This window comes from Plectrocnemia conspersa, unplaced genomic scaffold (assembly GCF_051122295.1).
Source record: "Plectrocnemia conspersa isolate PC_06_02 unplaced genomic scaffold, ASM5112229v1 ptg000001l, whole genome shotgun sequence".
NCBI lineage: Eukaryota > Metazoa > Arthropoda > Insecta > Trichoptera > Polycentropodidae > Plectrocnemia > Plectrocnemia conspersa.
In genome coordinates, this window is record NW_028277165.1 from 8,357,463 (window position 1) to 8,385,412 (window position 27,950).

Here is a 27,950-nt window from a genome sequence, read left to right on the forward strand (position 1 = left end):
CATCCCTTAACTTTGAGAAAGTATATAAATATGGAACATTAAACTCACTTCTATCTGTAACCTTTACTTCTACTAATTCGTTTTCGACTTGGAATATACAAGAGTTTTCGAAAGCTAACATTAAAAGATACCTAATTTCCATCTAAATCGAAGAAAAATTGTAACTTTTTAACGAAAAAAATATACAAGCATTTTATATACGTACATATTATAATACTTAACTGTATTAAATTGCTTTATGACTTTTATGCATTTAAACGATCGTATATAATTTATCACACTCTTACTATAAATTATATTATTAGCTTACCTATTAATAATAAAAATAGTTATTGAACCAATCTTTAACTTGTGACAAAAATTTAAAGAACAAAATTTGTATTCAGTCCCAAATGACATTATTACGACTTCAGATTAGATATTAGAAAATAATTCCAAACGCGCACTCTATTCAAAGCCCATTATTTATGACGAACACGTGAGTTTATCCATTAAAAGTTAAAAATTCACATTAGTCACTCACTACCTACTACATTTTTCGTATTTAATATGTTCAACAAGGACCTGATTATACCTGGTCTGCCACGTTTCGTCCGCTAATAGAAGTGACGCTATGGTGTCTGTATAACTCGTTTAGCATTTAACTCGACTAATGATAGAGAGATAAGAGGTTTAATTAGTGTTGTGAAATTTTATGGGACAACTCACTAAAAGTTGAACACTCGTGTGAGTTAAGAGAATGAATGACCCACTGCTTGGGCATTTACATAATGGCGACCTTCTCGACTTTGAACACCTAGGCGTACATTTTTATGTTTGCTCTTGACCATCGAGCAATTGCGTTAGATTAGCAAATTAACCAAAAACGTGATAATGTATGTATAATAATCTGGAAAAAATAGGGTTAATAATAAGTGACAACTAATACGTGTACTCAAATGCATTAAAAACTCGGTAAATATTAACAAGAACATCCTTATTTTCTTAATAAAAATACAGGACAAATTAAATTTGAGCTAATCATTTCTACCCCAGAATAGACTAACATACTTTTTCTTTGAGTTGCGTAAGTCCAGCACCAATCGAATTTAAAGTTTTACTACCTTTTTATTATTTAAATACGGTAATTTAACTATAGCTTCCGTTTTTTTTTTTGCTTGCTTTGCTAGTAAAATTCAAATGAGCCTTAAAAAATTCGAAATTATGTGATTTTCTATGGCAGCTTATATACAATTGGTAAAAAAGTGTAAATCAATGCGATTATTCTCCCTTGATATTATCTACTCTAAACGACTTACAGCGGAACTGGAATCTGTGTTATTGTCTGATAGATATATGTATAATCGGTCTAAACCAGGCGCGTACGGTGACATTCATTCTCTTTCGCTCGCTCACGTGTTAAGTGACAAGAGTGAGTGAGAAGAAGTGATCGTGCGGAACGCATGTAACGCACACCTTTATCTCTCACTCACTCTCGTCACCTAACACGTGAACGAGCGAAAAAAAATATCACCGAACGCGCCTGATCAAAACAGTCTTTATGTTCCAGTATTAGCAAAAAAGTGCACTATTATTAAAAAAATATCCATTGATTGTAAATTATAACACAGATAATAATTTATAATTATTTATATAGATGTCACTGATTCACAGACTGAAAAGTCTGATGGGTAATGCTTACTTGTAGGTTGTTAAAGATTTACCTCTTTGTAACGCTTGTAAATTAAGCTTACCCCTGATAAAATAATATTATAACTGTTGAGCAGTTGCATTAGTCCGGCAACAATGGAATTGTAACTTTTACCTCTAACAATTCAGTACTGCTCGAAGATATTTTTTTTTTGACAATGCTTTTTTGCTTTTCGTTTATTTTGAGACAAACCATTTATTTATAAATGCAAAAGACAATACATTCATTAGTTTTATGACTTTATAAGCAAATATTATAGGGACAGAATAGCGTAGTCCGTAAAGTTTCAGACTAGCAACTCTGAGGTTACGGGTTCAAGCGTCGGCAGTGGCACTCGAATTTTTATTTATAAAAATAATGCGCTAGAAAAAAGATCGATGCTTCTAATTTATTTTTCTTGATTTTTGAATGATGTAATTAGTAATTGTATCATGACATATTTTAGTATATATAGTTTAGTATGTATTTCTAAATAAACTGAAGGAGAGTTGGTTAAGCAACCTTGAATTAAAATAAAAAATAATGTATTTCGTATTGTGTAAAATTTATCTTTTCGATGTTCAAGTGATAGTTATGGTGATCTTTCAAGTTGTGGTTAATAGCGCAGATCATTAAAACTCCCACAGTGCGCTCACGATAGATATAGCGTTAATTACTTTCGGCAAGGAAATGACTTATGTTATATTGTCTTAAGCATTATTTTTAGCCAGATGCTAAAACTTTGCTTCTTTAAATAAAAACATCCATTATTTTTAATGACTTTTGAACAGGTCTTGTAAAAACAATTTATTGTGGTCCCTACAGATATTGACTTGCTGTAAATAACGCAGGTCCAAAATAAATACGTGGTTCATATATATTTTTAGAGTATTGTTTGTTTTAACCTGAGGGATAAAAATCTTCAGTAAAGTTGATTCTGATCCCACCCATTGATAAGACCCTTCGAATCTGTATATCGATCACCGGTTCACCGAATCGTATTGGAAACGATTTCGCATTTAGCTCTCACCGATGCGGCAGGTGGCGATCAGGAGTCGTAAACCTTGGGCCCAGATTAACATCAACGCAATAAACTAGGATGCCAATCAATTGGCATTACAATGGCTTTGACGCTTCGCTGTAATTGCGCCAATTCCAATTGCGGTAATCTCTCGAATTGATCTGGAATTGAACGGCGAAGTCGAGGCGTTAAAAAATATAATTTAATTTGTGAGTTATTTTTTAATATAAAATATAAGTGAGGGTTTCGCTTATAATATAGGACGGACTATTATGTTCCATTGAGAGCTGTTTAAAATTGCATGGGACCCTACAAAATTATTCTTGTTGATGTGAAAACTTTGTTGCGAAGCTTTAACGGCGCAATATGCCTAACTTTTTAAATAAATAACCATATATTTTATATTATCATACTGTGTAGGGTTATAAAGATTGTTTATTATGTACTCTCTTATAACTTCAACAATCACAATCCTTAGCGACACTTTCAAACAAAAAGGTTCTTCTTACATATTATCCATCTTAAATTTCCAGCTTATGATATGACATGACAGCGAGACGTTCCTGGTAACCTTCGGCGAATTTATCACGCATAATTGGCGACGTAAAGACAGAATTTAATCACGTCTCGTCTCCGGGACGTTGATTCCATTTAAAAATCGATCAATATTAATCATTGAACCACAACAACCATTTATAATACTATTTTGTATAAAAGCATATAAATATAAGGATCGATGTGGGCTATGATGCGCTTTGACTAAACGATTCTTAACGAGCTTCAAATAAGAGAAGTCAATTGAAGCGTGAGAAAATTTAATGATTTGGTTAAGAAGGAAATCCTTATTTGAAGCTGTGAATAAGTAGTTCATATCAACATTATGTTTTATCTACTTGGTGCTTTCTTAACGTTCATTCAAACAATACCACCCATTTACTTTTCTCAAAGGTATAAATGTAGTGATTTTAATTTTTAATAATTATTTATTTACTTAAAAATTTTAATTTTAAAATAATTAAATTATTCATAATGTAAATATGTTACTTAATAAATAAACTAAAGCATAATGTAAGACTATTTAACTGAAGATCATGAAGAAAGCGTCGTTTTCTACTATGCAATTAATTAGAAAGTAGACACGAATTACACAATAAATTGAACTATGCAAAACGAACATATCACCAATCGTTTATTTACACTATAGTAAATGACCATAAAAACGATACATTAATTATGATTAATAAATAAAATAAATTGATTCGATTAAAATATTTATTTCAACTTGCGATAAAATAATCATAAATTTATAAAATCTGCTTTTAAATATAGATTTTAAAATATTTTTAAGGAAATGGCAACTTGTTCTACTTTGTTTAACATTATAAAGCAATAAATAATATAATCGCCAATCTGACATTTTCTTCGCAGAGATACAAAAAATCTGTTTTAGTGTTAATAAATTAATATAATCAGAAAATTACCATGTCACTGGTGACCCAAAGTGTAGGTTTGTTTTAAAAACCAGTTTTTCAATCGCTTGTGTGCACTTTTCCACGTTTTAATGTCGCATTTTCTAATTACATAAATGTGCATTCGAGTGGAAGTCCGATCAAAGAATGAATGCATGTCGTAAGTTTTCCTAGAGAAAAAGTTGTCGTTATTTGCATAAGTGGCGAGTGTTTGTAATGCGAGTGATAAACGAGCTCTTAATTATTTCGCAAATAAATTTTCAACGACGATTTCTAATCGGCAAAAAGATGTTTGCTTTTGAATTAGACACGGACACTTCTAAAGTAGGAAAAAAATATATACGCGAAAACCAAGAGGCACGTTCTTAAAAAATATAAATTTCGTTTTCAATACTCATGACATTTCATCGTCACTTTTTATTATATTTTTTAAATAAATTTCTTTATATATATATATATATATATATATATATATATATATATATATATATATATATATATATATATATATATATATATTATATATATATATATATATATATATATATATATATATATATATATATATAGAAAAAATCTATATTTTTAATTGGATAATCTTTTTCTTGAAGTCCCGTTACCTATTACCAGATGTTATGTTAAAACAGTAACAGTTACGCAGTAAGCTTAATGGAAAATGTATTACAATTTTGTGGCTTCTATTATATTAACAATTTTAATTAATTTATCTAAACTAACTTTGAAATGACGGGTCAGAATTTTAATTTAATAAAAAATAATTATAAAAAAATAATTAAACTAATTTAAAAAAATTATAACATAAAAAATACTTCTGCTTGGATGTGTTTTAAGGAAATGAGTGTTTGAGGTTTTATATATAATACAAGTTACAATCAAAGATTTTAAATAAATATTCACAAACAATCAGTGGTTTAGGTCGGTAACTAATATCTGAAAGATCTTAGTTTGCATTCCATATCATACAAATATAATTCCAATCAAAAATCACAGATTATGTTATCCTATATTTGTATAACCTTACATATGAATATAGTGTTAAATAATTAAAATAATATTGAGTGACATATATTAATAGTAATCTGTAATAATAGTAGTTATAAATTAGTTAAATATATGTCACTAATTTACAAAATAATAAAGTTTGTAATTTATAAAATTATAAAAAATATAATAATACACTTTAGTGTAATTCCATATGTATATAAATAAAATATTATATACTATTACTTTTATTTGGTCATTGATTGTGTTGACATTGTTGTAACCATTGCACTAATGCCTGTAATATCATATTTAATCTGATCAGATACAGATATATAAGCAATAAATATAAAAAGAGTGATAAACAATAGATTATTGAATCCCATGCGTGGAAAAATAAATGTTTAATTATGTAAATTCTGTAAGAAAACCAGAGGAATCTAAAAATGCACACCAAGTCTTTCTCATAAAGGTCACGGATATGTAGGGAGCTTTCACTTTAACGATCGATCCAAATTTAACGAAATAAAATATTTATAGGTGCTTTTCTGCAGTGTAGATTGAATCAAAATTTCACCGTGTAAGATTGTTTTTTTAAAGAATGTTTCGTTTGAGGTGTTTAATCAATTATAACCATATAATTGTTCATAAAGTTTATTTGTATTGATATAAACCAGCACGATTTCGCAATGGTAAAAGTATCTCTGAGAAAGTCTCAAAGGAGTTCTCAGACGAAATGTATTAGAGGAAATTATGAGAAAAATAATTACTGGTGTTCTGTTTGCTCCATTTTAGTTTGACAATCAATTACAGAAAGGTGGTGAGTTTTTTACAACTTATTGCCGCTAGCCGCTAGAGCATTTCTCAATTCGCGGATATTTTAATCCTTTCTGATTTATGGCGCGTACTTTGTGACCATAGCTGTTAAAAAGTTTATCAGGGTGGTGTCCCATTTCAATGAAAATACACATTTAATTAAACACAATTCGAATCGGCTTTCTATGACAATAGCATAAATGTATATCTCCAACTGTATAAAGAATAGTGGTTCAATTGACGAACCTGGCCCTTTTTTGGTTATTTATGTTTGAGGTTTTAAGAATACGAAAACTACCATAGTTTTAATCATATTGCTATAAAACTTGCTCTAAAAATAAATCTTGGTAATAACTCGGCTAAGTTTGTTAGTCGATCTGATCTGCCATTTAACTTATTTTATTGGTAAAATTTAAGTTTGGTTAAAAAAATCATAAAGAAAAAATAAATAAATTAGGAACGTTTCGAAATAGGAATTAATCTACATTTTTATACACTTTTATATACAGAAATCTATATAATTCTTGCGGTCTTTGTCAGACAAAATTTTTAATACGCAATGAATATATTAATCTAAATAATTAGTTTAGGGCAAACTAAAATTAAAATACAAAGAACTATATTTCGATAAAAAATATTACTATCAGGCGCGTATGGTAAAATAGAACGTATGGTAAAAAGAACGCATGTAAAGAACACTCTTATCTCTCACTCATTCTCGTCACTTAACACGCGAGCGAGCGAAAGGGAAAGTATCTCACGGTACGCGCCTGACTACTATCCCCGTAGAAGGTAAATTATAAACTAGAAAATTTTCATTTAAAAAAGTGTGCGAATTTTTTTTTAAATATAATTTTTTTAGTAAAAAAAATGAAGACGTTACGATCAATTAACTTTTATAGTTGATACTGTTTTTACATACTGTTTCTTAAGAAAATATTAGTTTATTTGCAAAGCAAAGTATCTTTAATATAAAAATCATTTTAAAGCATAACAACATATTGTTAACGTTCTATCATATAACATAATAGCATAGAATATAAATTAAATAATATTAGTAATTTAAAATATGTGACAACAACATGAAAAACGGGGTTCTAACATACCCCACTTCGCCCAGATAGATTTAAAGTTTTATTTTTTATTATATTTTTTCACATCAAGTGGTATAATTTATTCAATTAGTTTGAGCTGTTTATTGCACAAACATATTTGAACAATAATACTTTAAAATTAAAGCAATGATTGACTTTTATTTTGAATATCGTTTTAAAAAGATATTAGCTTCTCTATTAACTCGTAGACCACTCAGGAAATTCCTTTAGTCATATCGTCCATTAATTTCATGACGTAAAATCATGTTTATAAATATTGATATTATTATAATTTGTTATTGTTATGTGATCATTTATCACATTCAAAAAATCCAGCTAATTATTGACATGGCCTATTTTTTATCTGCGAGCGGCATTTTTTATGTATTCTTATTTCTAGACTGGTGTAACTTATTAAGCCAGTTAGACGCTAGATTAGCTGTTTTATTAAATAAATTATACCAAAATATAAATAAAATTTAGGTCCCAGTATTGAGCAGTAGTGTCTAATAGAAGACTATGCTATATTTTTAAATCTTCCGTTGTAACCTGACAAGCGTAAGCCCAGTGTTTTATAAAAGATAAATCTGTTCTAACTAAGTCAGTAAGAAATAATGAATACCTACAAGTAAGTACATAAATTATTACGGCTGGGGCCAGATTTAATAATTGCCTACTTCTACAAATAAAATTCAAGTCTCTTACTGGGCTTCGAACCTGCAACCTTATGGTTAGAAGTCTGAGATGTTACGGACTGCGCTACTCTGACCTTTGATTTAGATTGATTCAAAAGGGATTAAATAGGTGGTCTTGATCTGTGTTGTTCATGAAATAAGAATAGCTCTGATTCGGAGTGCTTATGTGAACAGGTGGCAAATCTTTTATATGTTTTTTAAACGAAGTTTATCTGAATGCCTGAAAAGTGTTATGTAGACGAATGGTCTTTATGTCAAACTCCGAATATTAACGTACAATATTTATAATAAAGCATCTTCCGCGTGACTTTTTATAAGCGAAACCATTATAGTCACTTCTCAACAACACAATTCTAAATGATTTTTTTGCGTATTTTTAAGATCATACATAAATAAATTAATTATTATTGTATCGCCATTTTAAGTTTAGTCGCTCTTAAAATTCTTGGTTATTTCAAAAGGATGATTTCTTTTTTTTTAGCAAAGTATATTTTTAATAAGCAATTATTTAAGTTTTGTATTGATAGTATATGTATATATATACATATATATGTATATCAATGGCGTGCCGTCTATAGATCCGGTAGATTCAAAATGCCATCAGCATCAACGGTTGATGACGAGCTACTCAGCCGATCACGTGATCGTGTTTATATTCGATCAACCGTGCATGCTGGTGGCGTTTTGAATCGACCGCATATATGGACGGCACGCCACTGATATATATGTATATTGTAAACAACTGTTGAAGACTTAGCAGAGAAATTAAAATCTACTCATTCTATAATTCATCGCCACCTATATAATGCTAGTGAGGTATCAGAATGTAATAATGGTTGCCACGTGAATAAGAAAAGTTTTTTTTCATCTGTAAATACATGATTGATCAGTATGGATGAATTCAGATTTTTTCTTGTGCGGTTTTTCACCGAGGGGATTAAAAGTTTGAAACAAATAAAAAAATCTGTAGAAAATTATATGACGCAATAAGTTTTAAGTCAAAAGTTTGGCCTCGCTGTTTATCTTATTAATTCGTCTGTTTAATATTTATGAATTAAAATTTTAATTATAGTTATTCCTTATTGCGTCAAATTTAATTTCATTAATGAAATTCATTCACCCACATGACGCAATATATTCGATTATGCAATATCAATCCTATAAAAACGAGTTAATATATAAAACAAAAAAATAACACAAAAACCATTTCTCGATTGAGTTGTTCGGCGTCTAGTCGGATTTAACAAGACACAGAATGTCGATCGATCAATAAACTTTAGGAAAAAAATCGTCTGTGTCATCGTCGGCGGCAAATACGGCACCACCTTTTTTTTGCTGCACGGCCTAAGTTTTTTTTATCTGATTTTTTCTCGATCTCGCGCCGTGAGCCAGGCAGTCTAGCAGATCTGCTCGCAGATCAATTAGACACTCTCGTTTCGCACCTGTGGACAATTGGTCACTCAAGGACAGTAAGAGGATTGGCCGCGCGATAAAATAATAAGGCATCCACCTCCTTGTTATTTGTCACACCTGCCGTATGTGAAATTTTGATGATGTTTGCCCAATTTTTTTGGAGACTGCGTGTCGGAAAGGAACACATTCTGCATGTTAAACAATGAAGCGGTTACCAATTGATGCATTTTTTTTGTTAATATCCTTTGCTGTGGTTGCGGACAACTGTATACCGATGTCTCCAATGGCATCCAAATTGTACGTCACAATAAAAAAAAATGGTTTTAAAACTTTAAAAATAACATAAATTACTCATACTTCCGAGTGAATATTGAGCAGCGCTACTATTTTAGTGTATTTCTAAACTTAAAAACCGCTGATTTATCCTTCCAGACAATTTTTCAGATATTGCAAAAAAATGTATAAATAAAATATTTTCCTTATTAGTGTCATTTAATAAAAAACACGGCAAATCTAGAAAACTGTCATATGCATGTGTATAAATAAAAATGTAAATATAACACATCTCTACCTTAAACAAAAGTTTAATTTATAAATGTCATATTTACTTTATTAAACTTGTTTCTGATAATATTAGTTTTTCTTTATTTTCTATATATATCAAAAATTAGCAGTCATTAGCACTTATTAGTTTAGCATATACACTTAAATTCATACTACATTTCAACAATTAGCTTCTTAATCTGCTTATAAAATTAATTGTTTTACTTCCTTAAGTATTCATATTATTTAATACCCCCGTATAAAATTCCACTTTTCCCGTTTATAAATTATTTTTTATCTGTGTGTATTAAGTTTCAATAAAAATAATTGGGGCTTATTAATCTTTGATTTATATGTTCGACCTAGCTCGATTTTAATTAATCATCATGATATTTATCCACGAAATTTTGAAAATCTAGGAAAACATCATCTGTAATAATTGATTAAAATTAAAAAGATGTAATAATTACTGATTTTATTTTACTAGACAGTATATAAATTGAAAAACTCTAAGGTATATGTTGGATTCAAACCCAGCACTTTCAAGTATCAGCTGCGCCTCATGCTGTTTTATTATTATATTATCAAAATACACATATTTCATATTAGCACACTGTTTTTATACTAGCATATTTATTTATATTAAGAACTGCTTATTCTGCAACTTTATAATTAAAACACATTATTGATTAAAAAATAAAATTATTGCACAATTAGATAAATGAGGCAATGTTTTTTTGTGTTACATTTTTTCACTGGCGTTTCAGTGAAATCATATCTGAATATATTTTCACCGGTAGATATATAGCTATATTTCTACTAGGTAAAATATAATTGCATCTATAATGTGTCGTTGAAACTCGAATTGATTTTCGGTTCAAACCCAAAACTATCGTAAAATAATTAACCAAACACAACTTGATCTAATGATTAATAAACCACATTTTAATAACTTTACTATACAATATAAACATAAGTGTATCGTTCGCAAATATTATTGTCCACTATCATATCAGCAGTGTCTGCGCCTGCTTGTGGCGTGTTCGGCACAAGCAGGCGCCATAAGGAAAAGGCTCCTAAAATATTTCGAAAAATATGTTATAAATTTTTCAAATATTTTATATAATAATCCGTTATTCATTCTTTTATTTTTTTAAGTAAATGAATATGAAAAATATTTTTATTCTATTGTTTTAATAACTAAATATTATTGCTTTAATTACCACATCATTGAAAGTACACAAAAAAAGTTTGTCTTTCTGTCATTCTTTAAAACATTGTTTGTGCTACTACTATTTACAATTTTATTTGGGTTCGACAAAGCGTTAGAAAATTTTCTAGTCTATGAGTTGAAATTTAACGGGTGCTTTGAAGACCGGATTAAAAGGTATTTATTCTGCTTTAATATAAATTGTTAAATTAGAGAAAGATTCACTTGTACGTTTACCAACAAAAAATATTTTCAGTATTTTCCTTTTTAAAATCAAATTAGCTTAGTTCACCTAAATGGTAACTTATGTTAAAAATTAATTTTCAATAAAAACCTTTTATGTTTTTGATATACATACATACAAATATTAATTAATTAAAGATTACAATGGATAAAAATAAATATTTAGATTTTTTAATATATATACATCAGAAATGTGATACTGATAAACATCAGAGACCTGTTTGTATAGAATATCGTCTCTTTTCGGTTCATTCGCCATTAGATTGAAATGGTTGAAACAAACTAGATTTACCTCAATAAGGCGGTGTGATTGATTGATGGGTAATAAGACAGATGTGCGTATCCGTATCTCATCATAACAAGTCACCTCATTCTAATAGGTAGCCCTTAGCTATAAAACCGCAACCGATGGCAATTATGGCACATCACGCGAGAAAAACCAGCGTATAATAATGATAGAGAAAAAAGGCGAGAACGATTTTATAAAATCGTTGTTCAGAATCAAATTTCAGGGTTGTGTTAATTTATCTATATAAATTATAATGTATTGATTACACTTACAAATCTATTTATTTACATATTTTATTTTTTTAAGGACGGAATAGCGTAGTCCGTAACGCCACAGACTAGTAACTCTAAGGTTGTAGGTTCAAATCCCGGCAGCGGCACTCGAGTTTTTATTTATGAAAATTCGCTATTATTAAAAAAACAGCCCCAGCTGCAGTAACATCTATTGATTATAAATTGTATACCACATAATAATTAATTCCTAGACTTTCAGTCTAGTGGTTAAAACTTATGTCCGATTGACTTTATTACGTATCAAGTATTTGATTAACGTCTCGGCAACTCTTCTCGCCTTCACCAAAAATATTAATGAAATATTCACTCGCGACTAACAAATCGTTCCACGCGGATCTGTGCTTTTATATTAATTTTTTACAAGTTTTACCCAGTTAGTGGAATCGTATAATAAATATACAATGGCACATTAAATACGTATCAAATGCCGATACCAACAATATGTACTGTATTATATGTACATACGTATTTCGGTCGGCTTAGTGAACTTTCGTGGCATTAAAGCGTTACGGTAGAAAATTTTAAACTATAATCTGCTTTAGCCTACTTTAACTTTGTTCATGTGCTGAAACTCTTACCATATCTACACTACGCATACACTTTCAGCTTTCAGCTTTTAGGCGGTCCATTTGCGAGTTTTCTCACGTTAAAACGCTACGATTGACAAACGTGCGCGCGTGTTTTTCCATTTTGTCGTTTTCGCCGACGCGTGTTGTTTTTGCGTTGTTTCGGCTTCAAGGCAATTTTGAGTTTAAAATTAGATTTACGTGCTAAAAACGTATTTTTATTGATGTCCAAAAATGACGCTAGTCGGATATTGATTCAAAGTATTAACAATTAACAGCCGGTTTTATTGAATGGAATTATGCGAAACGTGAAGATATTTCCTCATCACGGAATATATTAAAACAGGCTCTTGTACGACAAATGGTTTTGGTGCTAGATGTTATTTATATGACACGAATACTCATGGTTGTATATATTATAATATAAGTATGCGTAAATTTATAATGAATGAAGTTGATAATAGTTTAAGTAGTTTTTTTATTATAATATCATTTGTGTTGTAGTTTATTCATAGTCATGCATTCTAATTAAGTCCGCTGATCCTTAGATGGTTGTTAGAAAGGTCATGTCCTCTACAATCCACCCTTCGTCATCATTACTAAACATCCTTGTGCTCGGATAGAGCGTGATTTAAGCGAGGACATTATCTAGTGGATGAAGTATCCACCATACACGCTATACGTACATGTAGAAAAGAATCCGCCCACGCTCTGGCGCATCGTGAGTTCGCCGGTGTTCTCCCTTCTTTAAAGATGAAGATATGATTCTGTCTTCGGTGGGCGACCGCGAATAATCGAACTCCATTATCCTTCCACCTACGGCGGCACGAGCTTTCTACCTCCTCCTTATTGCCCGTCGTCCTCCGGCCACATAATGTCCACATTGTGTTGTTATGCCGTACCTATTTTCTCAATTGAATTATGCTGTAATTGTAACGATTACTTATGAATTTAACGGCGATCGTAAATCATCGGCCGCCCACTACCATACCGCGGTGATTGAGCATTGAAAGTAATCCGAGACGAAGGGTTGATTGGTTTATCTGCCCAGAGCGAGTACACAATAATAAATTAAAAGAGGGAGTTTTATAAATTGATTGCTCATTCAAAACTCGATCGATTAGTATAGTGCAGTGCTGCCCAATCTTTTAGTAGTGGCAATCTGTGTATGAAAACTCTGTACGATCTACCAATATGCAAGGTATAAATAATATTTTTTAAGTGCACAAATAAAGAATGCTTATCAAACATTTCGGTAGATAAAAATGTTTTTTTTTAATATCATATACAAAATAGAACCAGAGAAGCATTAGAAAATATAATATTAATTAAATTTTTCATCTGCCCAGAACTGAAAATATTTTAAGTTTATGTCGGGGGTCAAATTTATTTTAATAAAATGTTTGTTGATTTTATTTATTTATCTACTTAAAGGGTTAAGCAACATTCTTCGTGGTAATGGTGCCTTATTTTTGGTAAATCCATTTAAATGAAAATTACGTTTTACAATTATTTGTTAAATATTGAATTCAATAATAATTAGAGAGGGCTCTTAACCCTTTTTTACGCGGCTCTTTTTTTTAATTTAAGGCCACAATATTCCCGTTGCACAATTCGACATCGGAGATGTCCATCAAGCAAATGTCGCTTTCTAAAGGCGTATACATCGAGGACAACGATTGGCTGGATGATTGTTGCATGATTGTGATTGACGTATCACAATCATGCAGCGATTGTTTATAGTGCAATTATATATTTCCCATAAAAAAATGCATCCTAATCGAACATCGCGTCTAATTTGAACATCTTCGCTGAATTTATTATCAACGTTTCGGTACAGGTTTTAATAATGCGAATATTATCATAAATTTATATTTTATTTTGTACAATTCTGGGGAATATGTGACTCATTAAGGCACTTTTGCATTGATCTTTTTAAACAGAGTAAAAATGGTTCTGCATATTTCACTGAAAATTTCTGCAATGAAGTTAATGTTATCTTCTTTTGACAGTTTCATCAGTTCGATGCCCCACTTGATTTTCCTGTTTTTTGAAAAAAATCATTTGGTTAACGAAAATAATTATGACACAAAAAATAGCTAAAGTGCTTTAACAAAAGTATACAATGCAATTAAATAACATAAGTAGCTATTATTTTTTTTACGAATTAGGCACACTAAAAAAAAATAAAAAAATAAAAATTGCCGAATTCCACTAAAGTTACTGTGTTAGACAATATGAAATGAGGATCCTCGTCAGCAATGAATTACACAATTTCTTTGCATCATATTTTAGACAACGTCACTTTTTTTACAATAATAACTAATATTTAATTAATCGATCACGATTAAATCATAAAGTTAGAGAATCGTCATAAATCACACAACAACCTAAAATTCCAATAGGGTCGTAAACGCACACCCAATACCAATTTCGCAACATTGCACAGTTAAATCCTTTATTAGTGCATTGCTCCGCGCAACTTTACATTATAAAAGCACACATACACATACACACACACATGGTAATAATAGGCTTTTGTAAAGTTCTACTACAGAATTTACGTACAAAAATACCACACAAGTAACATCGCATACCTCCGACGTGCATTAATTTCTCTCAAAACGGATTATGCAACACACCACAATACCCCTTTGTTCCATTATAGTATAACTATAATAAATGGCTCGATATAATTATTCAAGCCACTAAAAAAATGGATTGATAGTCTCTTTGCTTTCATATGTTTTTTCTTCCATTTTTAATTACAGGGTGTATGTTTAACAAATATAAAAAATATGTATGGCAAACCTGTTAGATTTATTTTAAAATGTCTAAGGGCTTTATTCAATCATACAGTATCTCCAAAATTATATTATTTTAATAGTAGAGTTTTTAATTTTGACAGGACCACCGCACCGATGAAATTAGTCGCAAAGACTTGCTAAAAGCTTATAAAATAAATTGATATTTTTTATCCCTCTGATTTTATAGGAATGAAGTTTTTTCTCCTTGACGTTATATGCGTATTTGAACGAACATCCATTAACAGTTTCAAAACATCAGTGCATAATACGATTTTCAGTGCCCAAATATCTCCGCATTCCAATAACTCATTGTAAAGAAAATCCTCAGAAGCAAATCGCAAATTAAAATCCATTACACTACCTACTGCTTTTTTAAGATATTTTACTTAGATTTATAATAACTTTATTTTTATTGGAAACACATGTAACGTCTTTGTCGATTTTACTGTTATTTTAAGTATCGTTTATACAGATACAATTGAAAGTATTTTTAATAATTAGTCTTTAACGAGATATAATATCAAAAATAAATCATAAAGTCATATGACTATTTTATCGTTTATTTATCCTTGAGAATTGAGTCCGGGTTTGAGGCGGAACCAGACTCTTTGTTACTGCGTAACATAGATCTAATGAAAATGTATATTAACGTAGTGGTAGATTCGATATTGCTAATATTACAAACATCGTCATTATATTAAATGCGCAATCAAAACTTTAGCACCTGTTTGACGGAAACAGTTAGCACCGACCCTTAAATTTGTTTAAGTGAGGTCCACGGTTGTTATGCAAATGCTTTTAATAGGCATCGCCTGGATACGTATAATGGTTTGTTTATTACACCAACAAAAATATCTATTTGCAATAGTTCAATAACACTTGAACAACCACTAAAACATGACGGTCAATCTGTAGTAAAAATATAATAATCACAATTACTAATTCTGGTCTTCATGACACGATATAAATTAATTTAATTATTTTCTCGCAGTTTTTTAATATTCCGTTGTAACCTGACAAGTGTAAGCTTAATGCGTTACAGCAGTGTAAATCAGACATAATGAATACCAACAATATATTATTATGTGTATCATAATTCATATTCAATAAATGTCGCTTTACAGCTATGGCTGTTTTTATAATAACGCATTTTTTATAAATAAAAATCAAGTCTGCTGCCGTGGCTCGAACCCGCGGCCTCTGGGTTACCAGTTTGTTCATATTAAACCAAACAATGAACTATGACTTTTACGTATAAATAATTACGTATTAAATACGACTTGATTGTCCACATTCGTGCCCATTTTTTTCATATTTACTTTTGAGCATTTTTCTTTAGAAATTGAACACATATTCTCTGCAAATTAATAAAATAAACAAACGATGCAAAACTATTCAGCTTATTATATGTATAAAGTTTAATGAATAATGAAAGAAGCCTTCATTAAATCACCTAAAAGCGATTGTTATTTTGATGACCATATTTATTATTTCGATAACTGTAAAATAAATACATTTAACATAAAAATAATTATTGAAATATTGTTATTTAATATATAATTTTTTTATCTTATTTTTAATTCCTTTTAACATGAGGTCGGAATAGCGAAATTTTATATGTGTGAGAAAATTCATCCTGTATATGAAATTAAATTAAAAAGCAACAATTAAACATCCATTCATATATTCTTGGTTCGTCTCGTCAACGTCCGAGTGGCCTCGCCGCTCTTGATTGATGGGCTGGCGTAATTGCTCCACATTTTATTTTTCTGATATCAAAACATTGTATAGATGTGAAGAAAAAAGCGCAAACATAATAATTGGAGCAGGCCGTCTGGGAAAATTGCACATGTGCCACACTATTACTACTCGCCGGTCGGCTGAAACAGGAGCGAGCTTCCGTGTTATTAAAGTCTATAAATATTCGAGTTAATGTTTGCGCGAGGGTAAATTTAGAGCAGAGTTTCGATGATGGTGCGCAGGTCATGTTCATAACGACCACTGTTTCGATACTAATAAAAATGCAATGAAATTATGAAAATAATACAGTTATACATCTTCATTTGGGATTTCTATACAATTTGAAACCTTTGTTACTTATTTCTAAGCATGCATATTATTTTTGTCAACAGGCAGGAATGCTGCGAACGGAACACGGTGAATACTGGATGGAGCCTTCCTTCCAGCATACTCCGACCACATCAGGCGTTCAGCACCCTCACTTGATTTACAAAAGGTCTGCCCTCCAACCGCCACCACAGAGAGGAAGGGGAAAGGGAAAAGGAAAAGGCAGAGGCAAAGGAAAAGGCAACAGGAAAGCCAAGATTCGCTACAACAAAAATGGGGTCCACAAAAAGAGGAGGGGTAGACGTGGAAAGAATTGTGCCACCAAGGAACCACCGAGGGTGGTATTCGCCAAGATGGAACACATCCACGAGGAAAAGGTAAATACCCGCATTATCCTGTAGTTAAGATAGATTTTAAACGTTTTCCGCCACTTTGTATATATAAAAATAACGATCAGGAGAATAAACATATGTTTAGAAAAAATGAGAAGATCTCGTTTGATCTTTTATAAAATAAGTTATAAAACAATTTCAAACTACGCTTGAAATTTAAGTATGCTTTATTTATATCGATGCAACTTTAACGCTCTTCTATTTTTATTAAACCAATTTTACTTTCTAATATCCAATAGATATATTATAAAATATTATCTCAAATGCGTAGAGACGAGCGCCTTTAGAAAATACTTCCAAAAATGTTGATGGCACCCATCTTAACACAATTTTGAACATCATATTAATAGAAAAAATAAACGTGAAACGATTTTTAAATATATATATATATACCCTATTTTAACACTTCAATAGCTATGTGCAGCTGTAAAAAAATATAATGATACAACGACTGGAAAATCCTATTAATGGCAACGTAATACAAATGTTAGGTAATCTCAAAATGAATGAATTAAAAATCACTTTTAAATATTATTTTTATTTTAATAGTTAAAATTATAATTTTATTTTAAAAAATATAACGTTCTCTCACCTTTCGGTCATTTCTTTAATTCCAGTACCATAATATATTAGAAGCTTTGATTCTAGATACATTTTTTCAATTAAAATAATAATTGGTAGTCAGAAGGAGCAAGGTCTGAAGAATAAGGTGGATGAATTAAAACCCTCCAGGCAAATTTAATTTTATCGAGTCAATTTCGACACATTGTCAGTTTAAAAATATTCGATTTCTGTGGAAAAATGTATGCTTTACAAACTATTCAGTTGATCACAATATAAGCTTACTGATTTTGTTTAGCCAGACTTAAGTTTCGTAATGCACATTTTTTTGCAATCGCAACATACACGCTAAATAACCATTTTTACAGTGAAGTAAATTTTGCTTCTTGACTTGGATAACCATTAAGGTCCAACCAGGTCCAGGTACATATACAGGAAAAAATACCCGGTCTAAAACTCTTTTTTTTCTTTCTTTCTTTACTGGATATAATTTCAAGTTTTTTTTAATTTTTGCTACCATTAAAGAAGTTCTTAAAAACATTAAATTTAAAAAAATACCATTAAATTATTAAAGAAATTGGAAAACGCATTAAAAACCTATGAAATTGCAACAACTAAGATTATTAGTAGGGATAATGCAAACATTATTACTTCTCAATTAGCAATCAAATTTATGCTTAAAAAGTTAAGTGAAATAAATTGTAATTTAATACTTGAATAAATTATCGCAAAAATATAGAATTATTAGACTGCCTCGCAAATGGTATTATGACTTCAAAGAAAGTACTTATGTTTGCAAAAGATTTAATAATGAGATTATTTTCTGTAGAAACTGAAACTGATATTTTAGAACAGCATATAATTCTACTAGCTCTCAGTTAAATTACATTTTCGCTAGTAAAAATATATATCTACTGGTAAAAATGTATTTGAACTTTACTAGTGAAAATATAACTTAACAGAAAAATCCTCATTCACTGTAACATTTATACATATAAATAAATAATGATAAGTAGAAATCGTATAATTTTGCTAGAACATGCCAGATAAATTTCACTTATAAAAATATATATATATATATATATATATATATATATATATATATATATATATATATATATACCGGTGAAAATGTATTCTAATATGATTACACTGAAAACACTTATTTTTTTAAATATTTTTGGGATAGATTTGAGACTGTTTTTTAGTTTTTTTAGTGATATATCGAAAATTTTTGCTTTAAAATCAGAGACATTATTTCTGTTTTTTAATATTTTTACTTTATTAAAATTAAATGGCATGCATTTTTGTGGCCAAATAAAGTTTATGATTAATTGATCGAGAAAATACGACCAGCTTTAAAATCCAGTTACTCTTCAGATACATTTATTTTATTCTTTCAATTCGTGTGGAACCCATAACCTTGCCTCCAAGCCTTCCCAATTTTCTTAAAATGTCAACTGTTGAATCGGACTGGTTTAGTCTCTCGGACAGCTGATGATTTACTTACATTTCTGTAGTCAAGATATCATCGTCTATCTTTGCTAATCTCCCACATCCAGGACTATTCTTGATATCGTTATTTTCCGTTCGATTTTTTTTAAATATCTTTGGTATCAAATGAATCACCTACCATTTTACAGATGTTTTCACTGGTCTTAGTTGCAGCTTTTTTTTAATACATATAACATGCAATTTTATATAAATTGCGCAATTGGTATAAAACCTGCAATCGCAAATTTTTGGGCTCGATTTTCTCAATTTTGAAGAAAGAAAGTGTTGCGTTTGCGAAACATACGCCTTTAAAGGACCGGGCAATATACTTGGAACTTAACAACTAGCTGATCGCTAACGTCTGGAATCGAACATGACACTAGAAGAAAAAACATGACATTCGCGTATGGAACAAATTCGCTTGCAAAGCGGAACCCCGTTAATATCAAATTTACTCTACACCTAGCAATTTTTTTAACTATTGTTTTGCTTAGGTTGGGATTTCTATGGTATTCCAATCTCACTACACCAATTCAACCATTCCTTCGATTTACTTTCAAACCGACATCCCACAGTCACAATTTGGTGGCACAGCGTGAGGTCACCCGACCTGTGAAATTGCCACTCACATTATGTCATTACACGGTCGCACGGTGGTGACCACCGGCAGCAGCATTCCAATCTCTTCGTCTGGAGCAGCAGCACTCTTCTCGGAAGCTTGTCATGATCGCCGATCTGACCGGCGCGTTGTCTTTTATCTCTCGCGTGCCATCGCCGTCGACGTACCAATTTTGCATACTAACCCTGTCAACGGCTGACGCGCGGCACGAAATTGATGGATTGGTCCACTTGTCCATTTGGAACGTGGGACGTACCCAAACAAACCAGACCCCCCTAGGCAGACGTCTGCTGTCTGGGTCACGGTCTTCTTGGCCTTTGACACGGTAGTCTGTTTAGAATAGATGAAAGCGCTAGTTGTGTGAAAATTGGACTAATTAGTTTTGAATTGGAGGCGTAGTAAGTGCGTGTACGCTTAAGAAAGAAATCATTGTCTTCGTTTAACGTATCTTTCATCCAATGGTTACGTAAATATTTTGTTCATGATAATTAAGTAAACAGCTTCAACAACTTAATAACTTTCCATTACTGTAAACAAAAACAACGAACGACCAAACTTTATGCTATACATTTTTATAATATATAAAAAATGTTCGTCTTACTACTATATAGAAATGAGATGTTTAGATTATTTATATTTATAAACGCGAGTTAGTCATGGTACATCATTATAATTGATTTAGTGTAGTGATCCCTAACGTTTTCCAGCCGCGACCCAGATTTTTTTTATAAATATGGGTCGCGCCTCATAAATAAAAGGGTTATAATATAATATGAACGAAATAATTAGATATTGACCTAATTGGAAACAAAACACTTTTTTGAGTGATATATACAGAACAAGTTGCGTCCAGCAACTACACAGATCGTTCAAAAATCTTATTGAGGAGTTGTCCAGTACTTCTGTGCTTGCATGCATTTTTAAACATTACACAGGACCGCAATCGCTATTAAATAGGTGGCACACAAAAACGAAGTTCTTCCAGAACCTCCAGATTATGTATATTTCCTATCATCATCTTGTAGATGTGCTTACTCAAGAATACTTGTCGACGAGACTCGAGGGAATCATATCCCAGCAATATATTGAACAACCTGTTTTCAACTCTTTCTTTTAAAAGTGAGTCGGTTGCATTATTTGGCAATCAGACCAGCATGCTTAATGGTATATTTTTGTATATCATTATCCATTTAAAATTAAAATTAGAGTGCTGTTCTTGCTCTAGAATATGTCATGGAATGACAAGTTTTAATGCCAACTTATCTTCAAATTCTTCCGGCTCATTAGATTGATTTTTCCAGCAGTTGAAAAATTTCCGTACAATTTTTTAAGATCTTCATCTTATCTCGAAGATAGATTTTAATACTTAGATATTAAAAAGGACTATTTAGCTGAACTAAATCCGAGTTCTCTGGACTTTTAATATATCGTCTACATAGATTCGGCATAAGCTCCGATAGATGCAAATTCAGGCTAATCTTCATATGCTTGAATTGATAAGTGGAAGTAATCGATCGGGGAAATGGGAGGAGATGAGCGATCTTTCTCTCCTGGAATAATTTAAATCCCTAAGTTTATCTTCTAAATATATGTTTTAATGAGTGAAACAATGGACGTTTTTAGCGATTTTGTCAGTACAATTTAAAAGTGCACACATTCTTTCGTTGTTTGTGCCGTTTACAATATATGCCGCTTATCATTTGTCATTTACTTATTATACACTGCATATGCAACAGCCAAAAAATAATGAAAAGTTTGTATGACTAATCTAACAGATCAGCCAATTTATTTATGTTTATTTGCGATTTTCATTTAGATCTACGACGGCTAAAATATTCTCTGAAATTTATAACATTAAAAATTGATTTTTAAATATAGAAAAACTATAAATTCCTACTTCTGTTTCTTTCCATATTTGATAAAACTAATGTTTTCAAGGATGGTGATTCATTAAAATTTTAAGGGAAATAGTATTCTTGACAGGTAAATTTAATTGATTTAATTTAATTTAATTACTACATATCTGACGATCGAGGCTTGACAGGTCACTCCAGTGCGCCATAATAGTATTTTATACATATACAATACATCAACTCAAACACACACTTTTTAACAGACATATTATTTTTAAATATACACAAAATCTAAAATTATATTAAAAGACAGTGGACCGCCTCGGGCGGCACTTGCTTGGGTGCGGCATTTTTGCGATGGAAGGACCGTTCGTGTAGTATAGTTCTTGAACTCAATGCGCTAAAAAATATATTCTAATTGGGTATATGAAAACAATAAACAACAGTACAGTTTTATAACCCGGCCGGTCATATAATACCGCTCCAATAGATAAAAATATTTTTGGCCGACCTGAAAAATTGGCCAGTTTCTTAGAATCGGTAATGAAAACCATTACCATTTTATCTTCATTGTTACTTTTTTTATAAAAAAATACATTTTTTTTAAGCATATGAAGAATATACAATGTAGCCTGCTCCGGAAAGTTTTGACATATTGAAGATATGCATTAAGTTGCAGATTCTTAGGAAGGTCAGATTTTGTATTAGATAATTGTATATGGGGACAAAGTTAAAGATCGCCCTGATCGGCACAAGCCTTAGCTACGCCACTGCTTTTAGATTAAAAAATAATAAAAAAAAAACTTACATTTTTTTTAAATTACACCAAAATTTTAATTATATCAATAAAAAAAATTAAAATAGATATGCCATAATTTTTTCCAGCTCCTCATAATTATCGCCGAAAATATTATTGTGTGTAGCAAGCTCATTAAGAAACTTGATGGCTGGTGTAAAGAGAGCGTTTCTCAATAAATAACGTGTCAGCGTAATTACATGTAGTATTTAAAGGACTTGTTCCATATGTAATTATAAAATATTTACAGGATCATATATATTTTTTATCGAATATGTAAATTAAAAATAGTAAAATAGGAAAATCCAAATAAAGTATTAATACAAACGGTAGCGAAAAACTTCAAGCGGATGTCCACTTTTGGTATTAATAAGCTAGATAAACATAAATGGCAGCTGAAATGCAAATCTATCGTAAAAAAAAACTCACCCAATAACCGAAAATTTTCCTAAAAATCCACCAGTTCAACGAGATCAAACGCGGATACCAGAATTCGACTATGAAGCGAGGTCAGGGTGAGAGAAGAGGTCGCCAACCTCGCTCCATCAGCCGACCTAGCCATGTGGAAGTTCTTCTGGTAGCCGACAGCACCATGGCCGAATTTCATCAAAAAGGAAACGTGGAGACCTACCTTCTGACCATCATGAATATGGTAAGTTATTCATTATGAATCACTTTAACAAATATTGTAATATTTCAATTTTATGGCAGGTGTCTACGCTTTATTTGGATCCAACCATCGGAAACTTCGTCAACGTGGTCGTGGTGAAGATTATTCTGTTGGACGAGCAGCATGCTGGAAACCGCCTGAACATCACTACAAACGCTGACACTACTTTGACAAACTTTTGCAAGTGGCAACGCGAGCTCAATCCTTCGAATGATACCCATCCGAACCACCACGATGTTGCTATACTCATCACCAGGAAGGATATTTGCGCTAGACAGAACATCCCTTGTAGGTATGGCCGATTACTACCTTCATTAATTAGTTAAACTTTGTATATTATATTAAAATATTATTTATTTTCTTAAGGCAAATGAACTACATTTTTTTAATTGATACACGTAACTATTATACGTGTTTTCGTTGCTCTTTTTACGTTATTAAAGACCGTGCCGAGTTAATGGTAACCTTTACTAGTTGCCAAGACAACTTCACATGATATATTGTTTAATTAAGCCTCCTGACATGAATATGCGAGTTATTGTATGAGAAAATCCTTTCTAGACTTTATTATTTATTATCGCAGTTTATCTAGATATTGTACGTACACGCACTCGCACCGAGAGCAAAATCGACAAAGTGGTATTATCTCTATATACTCCTGTTGTGTCTGAAAACTAAATTGATGTATTACAATGGGCTCTCTACATCTAGCTTTGACCGCTAAATTGCTCTCGTAACGATAGTTATGGGGCTAAGTTAATAATTTAGTACGGTGTTGTTTTTAAAAATATTTATGGAAAAAAGAAATAATATTTTCCCAGTTCTTATTTTTAAAAAGCGTATAGAAACGATCGAGTATTCATATTTTATGAGCCAATCGAAGCAAAACATCCCCTTTATGTATTATTTAAAGCAAAGCTCTGTTCCCGCTAGCGTATTTTATTTCTGTTATTCCTTTTCGAATAACTTTTCAGAGTCACTGCTTATGGTATGCGCGTGCGATGGCGACAATCGCGAAGAGAATAAATAATGATGTATAAATAAAAAAATAACATACCCTATAATTAATGGCACTGACTCGTCTTGCTCGTGCATTCTTCAGCGTCATATCGCATATGATTGAACCAAATCTCGCGAAGGTTCAAGGAGTGTCCTTTGTCAAAAATGAACCCCATCTTGCTTGATTTATCGTTATATTTTCTTTCATTCTGCAATTGATTGAGCAACTTTTTAAAATAATTTGTATATATAAATATTATTATTCTTAAATGACATATACATACATATGTATATAGTAAATACAATTACACATATAATATAATAAAAACATGTATGCAAGATCAGCAGACCTTTTAAATACAACATTATAGATAGATATTTAAACAACATTTTCCTAAATGAAATGTTGAGATTAATAAACCATGCAGCGTAAATAATTAAAAAATATTTAATTATTTATAAAATACATAAATAAATTACTTAGCATTCGCCGTTTCTTCGACATTTGCTAAGTTGTTTGATTTAGTTTTTTAATAGCAGGCTTTAATAGACCAACAACATGGTTTTATCACTAGCACCCTAATGCCTGCACTATACTATCTGGAAGTTGTCCGAACCGAAGTTACAACTGAAGTCGGCCGAGACCTCCGACTTAGAGTAAGCGACCACACTGCCGTAAATTTCATATGCCGTCCGGACGGCGGCCGTGAATGACGTTCGGACGGCGGCTTCTGGCATATTTGCGCGCAATCGAAAAATGTGCCAAATAATCGCAATTTTTAAATTGTCTTATTATTAAAATTACGCTACTGATAATTATAAAAGTTTGTGTGGGCACTCACCAATACAATATCAGTGAAAACTTTTCGGTTGTAAATATTCAATTTACGCAAAATCTTTGTCAGCTTTTGCAAAATGTCATTAGCCATAAAAATGATTCTTCAGAATACAAACACCACATGTGTGACTATCCTAGAATTTGTCACCATCGATTCTAAATAAGAATTCGTTATGGTGTGACATGTATATGAACCGATCTAGAAAAATATATAAGGATATTCGAAACGATTTTTTTTAACAAAATCAAGTAGCGCTAATTTTTTTTTAATTATTTAATTTTATATGAAAAAATATATAATAACGATATCTGTTAGAAGAATATACTATCAAAAATATAATTAATCCCTTTTGGTGCCCTAAAATATTCAAAGATGTCAGTAAGAGTCTGTTGAAGTCGCCGATAAGCATGTGGTATTATAACTTGACCACGTGACTACGATGCAGCGCTTGACATGCGTGTTGACCATAGGACGCCTACGCGCATTCTATCTCAGTTTGCGAAAAACCATATCATTATCTCTCTCACTGTCGTCACTTAACACGCGAGATAGCGAAAGGGGAAGTATCTCATCTTGACTTCAGTTCCTTTGACTTCGGTCCGTTTGCCGACAATGTTCGGAAGCGCTCAAAGCTGGCCAAGTCGACTGAATTACCCCCACTTTACCTCCCGTTCTCGGTAGCCTCGGACAACTTCCGAGAGATTTTAGAGCAGGCAGAACCGAACTCGACCGAAGTAACCCACTATATTCTGCATCCTTGGCCAACCTTGGCCAACTTCCAGAGAGTGTAGTGCAGGCATAAGAAGATCAAACAAAATTTATTTTGAACTTCTTTTTCGGAAATGAACAGCTCTTTCTCCAGCTTTTTATGTGTCCATGTCAGAATGCGAGCTACAATAATAATCGCTCCAACGAGTATTCCGTTAATTCTGGAATACCGCATGGATCTAATTTGCGTCCCTTTCTTCTTTTTATTAACGACATGTGTATAATACAATCGGCAATTAAAAACTTTAAAAGTATTCGCACAAATACGAATTCGCTATCTTTGCAAAAAGACAAAAAATGTGGTCGAAAATACCGATTACATGTTCGACACAGTACTACCATTATGAAATCAAACCGATCGTTCACACTACGACGGCACGATTTTGTTGTTTTTGTTTTAATATATCAATATATACAAGAAAATATATACAATAAAATTAATGAATGATAGTAATTTTCTTGCTTACAATAGTAAAATTAAAAAATAAAATAGGACTAGAAATAAAAAATATGAGATAAAATAACAAAACTTTTTTGCATAGTAAAATAAAAATTATTAGCTTAAGACTGTTTATTACTTTTTAACTTGGAACTTGGAGCTACTAATTAAATACATTTATGCCTCTAAAGTAAGATGTGCTTAGGCATTTTATATTTATATTTAAATTTAGGTTTTATCTTTTTATAATCACCGATTCTGGAGATTTGTGTGCTAATGTGGTCATGCTTAATATTTTTTGGTATGATTAGGGCAATGTTATTTAATTATTGGTATAAAAGTGTGTGTTATCTATTATTATTAGCGCTTTATTTTGAATGACTTGGAGTTTGGCAAGCGTTAGATCAAATTAGAAATTATTATAATTAATTTATGATAAATATCAGTTTAAGGGCCGCAATGGCAGCAAGCCCCTTGTACCTGAGTTCTGCTATATGTTTAGTGAATTTAAGCTTGGAATCCACTTACTATATATTTCGACTTTCTCCCATTGAACAAATTATGGTTTTATGGTATTTCGTCTAATTCTTACTTTTTTTAAGAATTTGATGTTGCTCAAATGCTCAAATAATTTTAAATAAATGCTCATAACTGTAAGAAATTTTCTTTATCAAAATCAAAGATCGGTAGTATAATTTTTGCGGGAAATCCAAATCGCAATGACCATGGGTCGGGTTCTTGGCCCGTTCAAGATACACGCGGCCGTGAAAGTGTTGATGCAGATGCTGCGGGGAGTCACGACACAATTGCATAATGCAATCGCGTGGCGGCCCATTCATAACCGAAGAGACAGGGGCGCACAACAATTGGGAAATCTGTGCAAAAGCTTTTAATTTTATAGTTGATCTGTTTTGTATTTATAGACAAAAAATGAATTGCTTTAATGCGATGGAAAAATGTATTTTATTACCGCTATAAAATATTATTTCAGCAGCTATAAACGGATGTATTAATAAAATTATTTTTAAGATTCAAATTGTATAAGTAAGACATTACTGAGTATATGAGTATATAATATCTGTATTTAAGAACACTTTGTACGTCAACAGTGCCTCAATCTTCCGAGCATTGACAGTTTCCAGCCGTCAGACTTGAAAGCTCAAACAACTTTTTCTTTAACGCGTTGCTAAAGATACTCAGCGGCATATTTGCTAGTCTGGCTATGGCGAGGACATTCGTCCTTTCTCGAGAATGATTTTTCATTCACAGAACCAAAATTTTGGTCATGTCATTCTGAGCACGTACTTCGGCGAGACAGTGTCT

At 31.4% G+C, this 27,950-nt stretch overlaps 1 protein-coding gene across 3 annotated transcripts in view; it reads left to right on the top strand.

Moving 5' to 3' along the window:
* Positions 1-27,950, top strand: part of AdamTS-B (ADAM metallopeptidase with thrombospondin type 1 motif B) — a 140,844-nt gene that overhangs the window by 105,010 nt on the left and 7,884 nt on the right. For 2 of the 3 annotated variants that reach the window (XM_088200363.1, XM_088200371.1), the window contains exons 5-7: positions 17,263-17,574; positions 23,376-23,564; positions 23,624-23,874. In XM_088200363.1, the coding sequence (XP_088056489.1) occupies positions 17,263-17,574; positions 23,376-23,564; positions 23,624-23,874 (752 nt within the window). Of the gene's footprint in view, positions 1-17,262; positions 17,575-23,375; positions 23,565-23,623; positions 23,875-27,950 lie in introns of those variants that run through there. The other variant, XM_088200380.1, reaches the window with a different exon arrangement.